The sequence below is a fragment of the Thermobia domestica genome, chromosome 1 (assembly GCF_964235325.1).
Source record: "Thermobia domestica chromosome 1, izTheDome1.hap1.1, whole genome shotgun sequence".
In the NCBI taxonomy this organism is placed as follows: domain Eukaryota; kingdom Metazoa; phylum Arthropoda; class Insecta; order Zygentoma; family Lepismatidae; genus Thermobia; species Thermobia domestica.
Genome location: NC_137454.1, coordinates 585,990 through 598,380, shown reverse-complemented (window position 1 = coordinate 598,380; position 12,391 = coordinate 585,990). Strand labels below are relative to the sequence as shown.

General features: G+C 37.1%; 1 protein-coding gene across 1 annotated transcript in view; it reads right to left on the bottom strand.

Moving 5' to 3' along the window:
* Positions 1-8,790, bottom strand: part of LOC145683004 (protein MTSS 1-like) — a 229,694-nt gene extending 220,904 nt beyond the window's left edge. Inside the window, exon 1 of the mRNA XM_081754361.1 lies at positions 8,214-8,790. Within this exon, the coding sequence (XP_081610487.1) occupies positions 8,214-8,285 (72 nt within the window). The 5' untranslated portion in view covers positions 8,286-8,790. The remainder of the gene's footprint in view (positions 1-8,213) is intronic.
* Between the last annotated feature and the right edge of the window lie 3,601 nt (positions 8,791-12,391).

Sequence of the window (12,391 nt, the reverse complement as noted above, 5' to 3'; positions counted from 1 at the left end):
TAAATGCGCACACATTTAAATTAATCACCCCAACAATAAATTTTTACAAGGTTGCAAACATTGTCCAAAAACAAATGACTTCCGACATTACATATGAAAAAGAAAATCGCTTTTCTACCTGATACCGCGCATCTATAAATTTTTCACTTTCATCTAATCAATTCGTGCTTAAATCATGAAGGGAAAAAAAAACTTTGGAAGGCAGGCACGTAACACAGAGCATTTCTAAAGATATAACTAGATAACCTAAAATACAATTTCTGGGCCCAGGTTAACTACAAAGTAATCGAAAACCAAAACAGAAAGGAAAGTGACCAATGGATCAAAAAAAAAACTTAAGACGAACGACGGTGAAAGAACGTAATCGAAGTGTCGTCAAATGCTAAGTCTTTGTTCATTTCGGCGATAGGTCAAAATGTGATGGAGGACCCAATCACTACCTACTTTATCCATGAATCGTGTCTTGCAACGTCTCAGCTGGTAATTTCAGATCAGAGTTGTACGTTAAATAAATTGTAAGCAACAAGTTCAAAATCGGGGGGGGGGAAGGTTGAAAATTAAAAAAAAAAATCTCGAAGTAAGAAGGAAGAGACAAGGGAGAGAAAGCGGCGCCAACGAAAGGAGAAAGATTAAAGTACTACTCACTACACAGAAGAGTGATCGAATTTAAATATATAACAACTCATAGCCAAAAATATTCACATATGCCGAAAAAGGGTGGTTTACTTAAATACGTAAACTAGGAGGGAGTCCCTGCTGCCAAGGATGCAAGTTCTGTGTCCATCAGATCCCAATCCCACAAGAGTTTGCTTGTAAGATTGAAATCCGATCCCCGTATCGCGCCCAGACCAGCAGGATAAAAGGAGAGGGGGAAGGGACCAGGTAACTGCGTCCCCAATTTTGAAATCTCTAAGTAAGGAAAAAAAAAACATTCGACCCCTCAGAAGAACTAAGAAGGTTCAAGGACAGTAATGAAACTAGAGTAATAGCTAAGATATCCCTAATTAGTGATTTGCCAAAATAAAAAAAATTAAATAAACTGAATTTTGGATCGGTGATTTCTATGCCAAACCTCACCGATAGCTACCCTGCGCAGACACGCCACAGTCTGGGATGTCGTTAATTTCCCTCGTCTAATTAAACTAAGAAAAGAAATGAAAATACTTAAAGGGACTAGGGGTCGACATCCGGGTACGCGAATAAATTTCAATAATTAATTGTTTTGATTCTGTAACCCTATCAGAGCTGTCGCCTCCATGAACATTGTAAGCTAGCCTGAGTAGGTAACGTGAAGGAAAAAAAAATCTCACGGAGCAGGATATTCTATTTTAAAAAACCGACCAGAAAATATAATTCACTACAGCCCTGTTGCATAACTGCTACTGTCTTTTCATAATTTATTATTCAATATGTCTAGTCAGCGATTATATGATGCTACCTATTCTATCAGATGGTATTACTATGGTTGATTATTACTATAACACATTAAACTACAAAGTATTACCATAGTCCGACTATATATTGCCCTCCGGTCCGCGTGATATCATGGTGCAGGGGTCAGAACTTGAGATGTTTGTAGCTACACGTATCTATTCAATATCTATATATCAACACACGGCGAAGTATTCACTGGGCTACTATATATTTAACTATATGGGTGTCCTATATTCTATATTCATTTACTACAATATTCATACACTTTATATTCATATTCACATTAATATTCATTTGCCACGACGCTATATTCTACAAACACCCTGTTTCCTCTATCTACGCCCAGCCTATTTACACATTTCATCATAACACTTTAAAATCTATAGTCACTACAAACATTTCCCATTCCGATCACCGCACGACAACCTCACTCGAACTCAAGACTCTTTCATCCCACACACAATACTATGTAATACTCGGTAGCTTTATTAAGAAGAAAGAAAAAAAAATCCTACGTATGTTCACTGAAAATAGAATTATCCGCGATAATATTTAATGTTTATAAAATTCTGCAGTAACAATGAACTTCTGCAGCCACGAAGAAAAATGAACATCTAATATAATTCCAAAGCGAAGAACTAGCATCATATCGCCCGACTTCTGTTAAAAAATTACGTATTGTTTATTTATTTAAATATCTCGATTTCTAGACTATGCAGAATGTTGAAACTTTCAGAATATATTAATTTTGGGTCACTTGACCTAACTGTACATTCATATGGGCTGTGAATTATACCTTCTAGGTTTTATTTCGGAAAGAAAGGTCAATTTCATGAAAACTAAATCACTAAGCATCTCGACAGAAGAATGGCGGTTAGTACTGACTTTTGACACTAGGGCTAGCGACGATATAATCAACCCTTGAACAACTGAATGTGACCTTGTACACGGAATTATTATACTATATTAAGTTCACTATTAAATATTGTGTATGAGTTCACTTAATGACGGAAATAATAAAGAATTTATCGCATAGTAAATACTACACTGTCCATATTTAATTATCTCACACACTCTTTCATCACTTAACTACCACAATTACTACTACTAGAACATGTTTCTACATTACGAACACATACATGCCACACTCATACTACACACTACATTAATACATGTTATACTAATAAATATACACAGACAACATTCATATTTTACCATTTTAAATCGGCTCTATGAAAGGAAAGGGGAAGAAAGGAAACAGGGCCAACTGGCCCTTATATTTACTAAATCACATTCTTTACTTAACCTGTTTAATCAATGCCCTGAGGGGACATGTCGGAGTATTAGCTAACAATAGGACCCCTGCCCTGAAGGGGCAGGAACCCGGAAACAAACTAAATGTTCAACTCATCCCGCTGGAAGCCGTACTCCCAATTTGGGAGTCAGATAGGAGCCCTTACTATAAATTTACACGTACATTGTGATTACTATTCTAACTACAACAAAATTAAATACCGCCATGTATGCTATAAAAATCACTCGCTACCTACATAAACAAATCTCTATGTGGACAGGTCTTGTAACCCTCAATTAGCAGGAAAATTGGAAGGTGGAAATATGATGGGAAACACTGATCTTCAGAACCGGATTTAGGAAGAAAAACAGAAATCACAATACTTCGGGATCCTGTCCATAGCCATCGGTGGATGCAATCATGGCGTCAGTATATTGCCCTTACTATTTCAGCCTTTTTTAGTCCAGTTTTGACTATGAAATTTAACAGTTTTTGGCTCCTCAAGACTTCCAGTGATTTTCTATACGTTAATAAAATCCAAATATTACCTGAATTTTGATGTTTACCACTGCAGGAATCAGTCCATTTACGAAGCAAAAAAACTAATGTCGTCGACCACAATTTCAGGCATGGAATGGAATAATTGCGCCCTAATATCATAGCGTGGGTTTATCAGCCAATCAAAACTAAGCATTTTTGGCGGTGGGGCTTTAAAACGAATAAAATTTGGTAAAATCTGGATTAAACTAGATTTTAGAAGGACCTAGGTATCTAAAAGAGAGGTGAAGGGTGGTCCTGAAAATTCTGTCGAATTTTAGATTGGTTATTTGATCTGGAAAGTTCCGTCCAATAGTGGATCTATATTTTCGGATAGCACTGACACCGTAAGAATTGTAATAATCCATTTACATATACATATACAAGACTTATAACTAATTTAAAATATAAATAAAGATATTGATTCCCAAAACTATAATCCGTAATGATTTTTTTTTTTTACAGTTTTCCATGTTAATTGAAATAGAATAATGAACAATATTACGAATTATATGAACAGCCAGAAATTTTTTTGTTAAACGTCAGGTACAGTCGGTGCAAAAAATTTCGGGCACCCTCCTATTAAGAACATAATATCATTAGACTGTAATGGCATATTACAGGTTCATAGTAGCGTGACCAGAATGTCAATTAGGCAAAATGCGAATTCGCATTATGCCTAAAATGGCGGATGCGATTTTTATTTCTGAATGAGCGAATGAGTACGGTGGCTCAGTGGTAGATCGCTTACCTCGGGTGCGTGCGGTCCCTGGTTCGATTCCCGGCCAAGTAAGTTGTCCATGGGTTTTCTCGTTTCCTTCCACATTGTCATTCCACCAATTCTTCCGTCACCATTCACTTGCTTCAATCATCCTCCCCCTTAAATAAAGAGTATAATCGTGGGACGTTAAACTGAAAGATTTCATTTCATTTTTTATCTCTGAAAAACTGACAAAGTTTAGGCGAAATAAGAATTAGGCGAACTGACGATATTAAACTGCAGTTAACTACGGAGTTACGATCCATCATAATGTTGGGATTTACCTTGAAAAATCTTATGTAGACAGGCCCGTATCCAAGGGGGGTCTAGGGGGGCCGGGTCCCCCCTAAATTTTTACTGACCCCCTCTAAAATTTTCACAATAGGCTTGCAAATGAACTATAATATGGGATGAACTATAATATTTTTGGTTCGGGCCACTCCTAACTTTCACTGGGCCCCCCTACATGTTCGAGCTGGCTACGGGCCTGTATGTAGACTAATTGATTTTTTTAAAAAACGTATTATAGTTAGGTTATCGAGAGCTTGTATGATATTTGTAGATATATACATAGCTACATTTATAATTAATTGGTTAGAATTCAACCAATTATGAATTTGGTTTTCTTCTAGTTAATCGAAGTGGTTCGTAAACAATGCTGAGCTGAATAATCTGTTTACAAATTTCTTGTTTATGTCCCGCATAAAAGCATGCAGATTAGTGATACCGTAATCTTAACTTTTCTGTTGCTGTTCTTACTACATAGCTTTACCGGTCATACTCAAGCCCGCAACCAGAGAGTGCCAGGGGGTCCCTGCCCCCCCCCCCGAAACTTTCCGTGACCCCTCCAGACCTCAATACAAAATTCTATTATTAATGCAAAAATCACAATTTAGATATTAGTAAGAGAATTGTTAATGACTTGCCCCCCCCTAACATATGCATGCCCCCCCCCAAACTTCTGTGGCTGGTTTCGGGCCTGGTCATACTCGTTTACTTTTTGAAAGTACTGTATTCAATGTGAACAATTGGTGATTAAGCTAGATCGTATTAGTACACTCTGCCCGAATATTATTCCCTAACGCAACTTTGTTTTCTTTTCTTTGCTAGTAATTCGTGTCAACCGTTTCCTTTCTCGAATACCCATCAATCTAATGTGGATTCAGAATCAATATCAAACGAGAAATTTACAAAGTTACTACCAGACTTATAGTTTCGTCAAATAACCACATCCACAACTGTCAATTAAAATTATTTATATGTAAATAGTATTAAAACAGCAATAAAATATCCATCACAGCTGGAAAAACGAGATGATTTGATAGAATAGTGCCCACCTCGAAGGCAAAATAGTCCCTTGTACTATTCTGGGTCAGGCCCCTAAACTTTTCGTGGCCCCTCCAGACCTTAACACAAAATGCTATTATTAATACAAAAAACAAAATTTAGCTATTTGTAAGAGAATTTTTAATGACTTGGGCCCCCTAAATATTCTTGCCCCCCCCCCAAACCTGTGACTGGTTGCAGGCCTGTCCCAGGTCATGAGAGTTTGAAGTGGGTAACATTGTCCTTTAAAAAATATATATATATTTTCCAAGGCTTATTCCAAATTTCTTATTCCACCAATTTGGAAATTTGTATTATTTATTCGCCTACTTTAGCTTGTAGGCTATAATTGTGGGGCGTCAAACTAATTTTATATGTATATTTTAGTTTCCAAAATGTATGTGCGATGCTCTTCTTGCAATTCATATTAAATTTAAGTTTCGGTTTGATTCACTATACTTTTCCCTATTTTTAAATGAAACTCTTTCCGTTTAACGACTCTCCCTATTTTTTAAAAATGATTCAGAAATCATAAACAATGCTGTTTTAGAACTACAATATGATATTAAACGAACTGATTGTTGTTTCCAGAGTGCCTACAATTACGACTGCGCTCTCAGATTTCTGGTTTATAGAAATTAGGAAAAGACTTGGGAGTTGTCACTGGTTTACTTCATAGCAGCCTGTAATATTAACAGCTTCACTTTTTTTTTAATTTTTTGATATTTTTATTGCACTTACTCGCCTAAATTCAAATTTCAACAATCTCTTGTTATTTTTTCCGGTAAAACAGAGAAAAGAAAGAATAGCTTGCCTAACCTTTGTTAACAATTAATAATACAGTATTTGTGATATTACACTCGACTGCTCTCTTTCAAACGTCCGGTCTACGAAACTAAACACAACGCAAGGGAACCGATCCTGGGGGGCGGGGGGTCCGGTCCCCAATTGTATAACACTGTATTCTTTAGTGAACTTCTTTTAACGTTATACAAAAAGTTAACACTGTAATTGCAGGGCATGTCTTCATAATGACCATATGTATACTGTTACGTATTTTTTAAATGAATATACAATATTTGGCATAATTTGAATTCAATTTGTCTTAAAATCCTCATATCGTCTCTGCTCCTTGAAGAACCGCTATGTGATATTTTTGTCGAACATGAGTTATGAGGTGCAAATAAACCTGAAAGCTATCAGGTAGTATCCTTTATATTGTGATAAGTGAATATTCAATTGTTTCGCGACAACAATGAAAAAACAATGGTTCTCATCACGTAGGCCTACATATTGATTAATGTATACAAATCCTCTATATATACAATTCCTCTTATAAAGGCGCAATATACACAAAAATAGCAATATTGTTGAAGCAAACTACAACAATATCCAGTGCATAATATACGAAGAACCAATTTTATTGTTACCGTGTATATGGCATTTTACGAGTTTAGAATATTTTTTGCTTCCCCTGAAAAGTTGTGGGTTTAACACAGCGATTCTTCGAGACGCAGCGACGATATACTTCTTAAACCCTTATCTGCAACCAAACACATCTGAATGGGCCCCCCAAAGTTATAGAGAAATCAGCGCCCTTGACAACAGGTAACCTGGTTAACTACACAGTAGATATCTTTCTTGGATGGGTGGTTGATTTGCAGTTTGGCGTCCCGTTCAGTATCGGAGCTATATGAGACGCGGTCCTACCGTCTAACGTGGAATCCGATCATGAGCTTCCACCGGGAATCAAAGCCGGGTCTCCAGCACCGAAGGCAACGCTAACCAAATAATCATGAGGGAGCTCTAGATACACGATTTAATTTCATTCAAAACCATTTTTGTGTTATTTAATCCCTCGATTCTAGGATTTTATTACTGGCTATTAAATTGAATTAATTTGCTCATAGCTGAACTTTCTCAAGTGTCAGCTATGAGCAAATTAATTAAGTACTTGATATGCTTAACGTTTGAAAGGTATCTGCATTCTCAATATCCATCGAATATTTGACGAATACTTCATACTGCATACATAATATCAACCAAAAGTTTTGAATGATTTTGCTGTACCATCCGCCTTTTCTTAGAATTGAGCCAATTTGTTCTTTACATACAGCAGATCTAAATACAGTAGACGAAACAAAATCACTTAGTGTACAGCTAGTTGTGAAATGTCCATAAAAATAAGCAAACGAAAAAACATTACAGAGCAACTACCAAAACATTCCTCACGAATGAAATCAACGGTCATTCCTAAGAAATATCAAAATCATCATTAGTTGTTTATAACTACGTCATGTGCCATGCTCACACATACCACAAATATTAATACACACATGACACATCATATCATGTCTATTAATTTTACATTGATCGTTCGGTTTATGTTAAGAGAACGCAAATTTTGTGTTTCAGTTAGGATAACCGGCATAGTATCTTTTTGCGTTGGGCTGCGATCCGCAACTTTTGCGAAGACTGATGCATAATGAAGGCACCCAGATGTGATAAAAAGATTTGCCTTTCATGTTTATTTTACAAAATACTACGTAATCAGTGCCTTTTAAATCTGAACAATACATAGACAATAATAAACAAAGAAACATAAGTAATTTTAAGTAAAAGCTGCACGAGCTTTATGGAGATTAACTGAAATTGTTGATTTACAAATTAGATATTTGCAATGTTTAGTATATATAATAAATGCATTCATTGTCCCAGGGTTAAAGTTAACACAAGATAAAATAACTAAATAGAGTTATACTGTGGTGTTGTGCAGAATAAACAAATAAACATGCGCAGCAACAAGCAAAGTGCAACCCAAACAATGAGCTTTGCGAAGAAAAATCAACAATGACACATTACCTTCATATCGGCGATAATTTGCTGAAATAGTCCTCCCAGAGCACTGCATTCTCTTTCGATATTTCCCTCCATATCGATCTGTTGATTCGGTTCTCACCAATATTCGTTACCACACAAACCAAAGTTGTAGTTGAGGAGTTCCCTTAGATCGATACAGAAAACGTACCACTAGGAAGCTTCATATTCAAACACTGTCACACAACAACCAAAGCGCGTTCTTATTTAATTCTTCCAGTTAGCGAACGCCGAGCAGAAAATGACATTAAATTCTGTAAACGCCAACCGGGAAAGCCATTTACAACATTATTGATGTTTTCGCCGCTGAAAGCTCAGAGCTATGTGAAACACAGCTGACAGCATCCTACACTGTATGAAAGCAACGCATGTTTTACATTCTATTTCATTATTTCTCTCTTTTCACCAGAAGAACACAACAAAAAGCTATTATCACACCTACACTCAAATCACCAAACTTCCACATCACCTTCCCCCATCACTCGAGCGAACTGCTTTGCTTTTCGTTTCCTTCGGATACGGTACGGATGGTGATCGTTACTCTTTGGTCCTTTCTATTGGCTGTTCCATTTATCATCCGCCTTCCCTACCAAACAACGCTCGAGAACACTACTTCCCTGCCATCTATTGATAATTTTAAGAACTTTTAAATGTAACTCTCTCTCATAGATGACAGTACCAGACTGTAACAGTGTAATTGACTGTCTATCTTTCGAAACAGATATACGAGCGCAACATTTCGTATTTCGTTATACGGCAAGAAGTCGAAAATAGTGGAATCCATAATTAATATATCTCAATTATGCGCTTTCCTGCGTTACAATTTATTTTTAACGATCATGTTGATAGAACAAGATAAAGTAAAGAACCAGATATTTGAACTCACTATTAAACCATTGTATAAGAGTTGTTTTAAAAAATTGTTTTTATGAATTGAAGGATGTGTAATTCTATATAAGAATCATTTGTAAGATTAAAAGTAGAAGCTCCTTTTGGGATGGCATGTGTAAGCAATAGCGTAACAAGGATGAACGTCTCGCGTCAAAATGCCTCCATCTCCCCACATTTATGACGATACTTGAAATTTATGCAGAAATAGATTTTTTTTTTTTCGACTGTGGTTCCATCTAATTCAAGTTTCCTATAGACCTGATGAAATCAGGGAAATTGTTGTCAAGGAAAATCAGGAAAATTATTGAAATGTTCTTTAATGTCAGGGAGAATGGTCTCAGTGACGTAACTAGGGGCCAACGGGGCTCGTGCACCAGACACCGGATTGGGAGGGCGCAAAATTGGGCAAATATTTGGGGGAGCTTTTTGGTTTCGTTGGTCAGGGGGCTCTAATGGGGCGTTTACACTTAGTCGATTTAGTCGCACGACTAAATCGACTCGCTGCATTTGCCACTAAATCGAAGTAACTAGGCCGAATCAGATTGATGGATGTGTTCAATTATTTCAATCACAGAAAATAGAACGTCTTTTGATTCAGTTGCCAGTCGATTAGTCGCCTTCGATCAACAAGCGATTAAGTTGAAGTCCCGTTTACACGGTCGATTAAGTTGAAAGTGACGTCAATTCAACTGAATCGAATGCAAATCGACTAAGTGTAAACGCCCCATAAGACGAGTTCTTGCTTCGGGCGACAGCTAGCTTAGTTGCGTCGCTGAGTAGTCTTTCTCGATAATAAAGGCAACTTTGAAGTAACAAGGTTATTTGGGATTTAGAGATCTATCAACACGGCAATATAGAATAATAGGTTGCACCAGGCTCAGATCCAAGGGAGGGGGCAATCGGGGCGATCGCCCCCCAGAAGAGGAAACGTTCTTATTTTATATATAAATAAAACCCATCCCAGAGTTTGGAGCTCTTAAAAGTAACTCTAAGAAGCAGTGTTACAACCCACCGCCCCTCTCAGAAGTCCGTCTTGGATCTACCCCTGAGTTACACATGCATTAAGTTGTATTAAGGTGTGTTAGGTGTGTCATGCCATGATTTGTGATTAGGTTCTTAACTTACAAATTTATATATACAGAGGTGCCCACAAGGGGGGGCTATGACGCAAACTGCGTCATTGAAATATTTGGGGGGGGGTTAAAAATCGATATAAATATGTTTGAGGGGGTGTAAAAATTAATCGAAAAGATTTTTTTTCATGGAAGAACACCTATGGATAGACAATTGAGGGGAGTGCGTCATGGACATGAGGGGGGGTGGGCACCACTGATATAAATATATACAACTGCGAATAGTCATGCAGTTGTATATTACTGTATGTATGCGTTTCAAATATACGTAAATTACCCTCATCACTACACTCATGTGATCCCAGTTTTCATTCTTGATATCTGAGCATTTGAGATTAAGAAATAAACCGCTTATACTTTGTTCTACGGAATCATTTGTTTAACTCTTTAGCTGCGAGAATTTTTAAAAACAAGGATAATTAAACTAAAACTTATTGTTCCTGGGTATAACTGGGTAAGAGTTACTATTATGTCTGGGTTCTGCGAACTCGAAATACTTAACAGGCGGGTGAGATTCCAGTTGCAAAATTTGATTACTATTTCAGAACACTGATGCTAATAAAATTATTTTAAAATAATAAATTATCGAAAAGTAATATTTGAAGCACACTTCACGTTGTGTTAACTTTAAAATATTTTCTTCAAGCCTATGTAAATGGTTGCTATTTTTCAAGTCAATAATTTATTGAAGAAAAGTAATATTTGGGGCGTTCAGAGCACAGTAGATCCAAGTCAATTTTCAATAAGGTTCAGTTTTGCTTAGCAAATGAATTCTATTTCAAAACGTAATATCTTCGCAATCAAGAGTCCGAAATAAATGAAACTAAATCCACGTGAAAGGGCGTGGGATAGTTTCATATGACTGCCACTAGACAGGGGTATCAGTAGGGGCAAGAGGGCAACCTACCATGAATCTCAGATTTTGGGAACAGTAAGGCAGTTTTAGAAACCTTTTGATAAGCAAAGTCCAACAGAACAAGTTTGGGGTCCTTACACCGAATAAATACGGATGAAATATAGATGATCAAAACTGGAAAGTTGCTTAGGTCCAATTTCCAGAATTTTAAGTAGGCCCGAAACTCGAAAGTAGTGAAACCTTTGGAATCCTAGGTCAAAAAATATACAAGAGAGCAGTTTAGGCCTATAGTTCCTTACGGTCAATAGACATGGTGATTAAAGGCCGTATTTGTTCAGTATAAGGACTTGCTTTTTTTTTTTTTTTTTTTTTACTTTGCTCAGGAAAGGAGGTGGGCTAATAAGGGCCATTTTTCGCCCATCAGGCCCGAGATGTGAAATGCATGGTTTCCAATAGTATACCTCATAAAAATAAGAAAACAAATATATTTTGATGGAAAGCGCTATAAGTGAGAGGTAAAAAATAAAATAAACAAAGACGTAAGTCGTGTGTTAATGAGGAACGTAAACACTAATGTCATGAGTTGGCATCCGAGAAAGCAACAGTAAATAGAACACTAACGGCAAGAATAAGAAGAATGAAGTCTACTACGACTATGAGATCAATATATTACATCGGAAATAATCAAGCATAGATAATAATCAGATAGCTGGAGACACTTGTAGCTAGTTTGCAGATTAGGCATCGTGCTTTCTGTTGTCATCCGAATCGCCACTGGACCATCCTGCAGCGGCATCTTGTAGTGTATGAGTATATTCTAGACTCAGTTTCTTAACTGCGGTGGAATTGTGGCCCTAGTAATCCAGAAACCATAGTACGGAAGCAACATGCCCACAACATCCGACGACCCGTGCGCCTACTTTACATTGACAGTACCACTGAACTCGGAGAACAGAAGCATCGTCATGATGTATGTACAGAGAGTACATACCTTTGTCACTTAAGTGCTCGTGAGTGTAAGGATCGGAGACATCAGGTAACGATTGTTGGTCGTTGTTTTTCATCTTTCCCTCAGTATTGCAATATAACGTATTAATGACTTCCCACCGGTACTTCATTGACGCGTGGTATGTATGATTCTTCGATATATATATATCTATTGCAGAATTTCATGCCATTCTGCGACTGGTTTTCCTGCTCGCACTTTTACTCATACCACTTTCAGAAATGACACGCCTTCTCAATACTCCATAACGTGCTGTCTCTATTTTTGCTGCCCTACA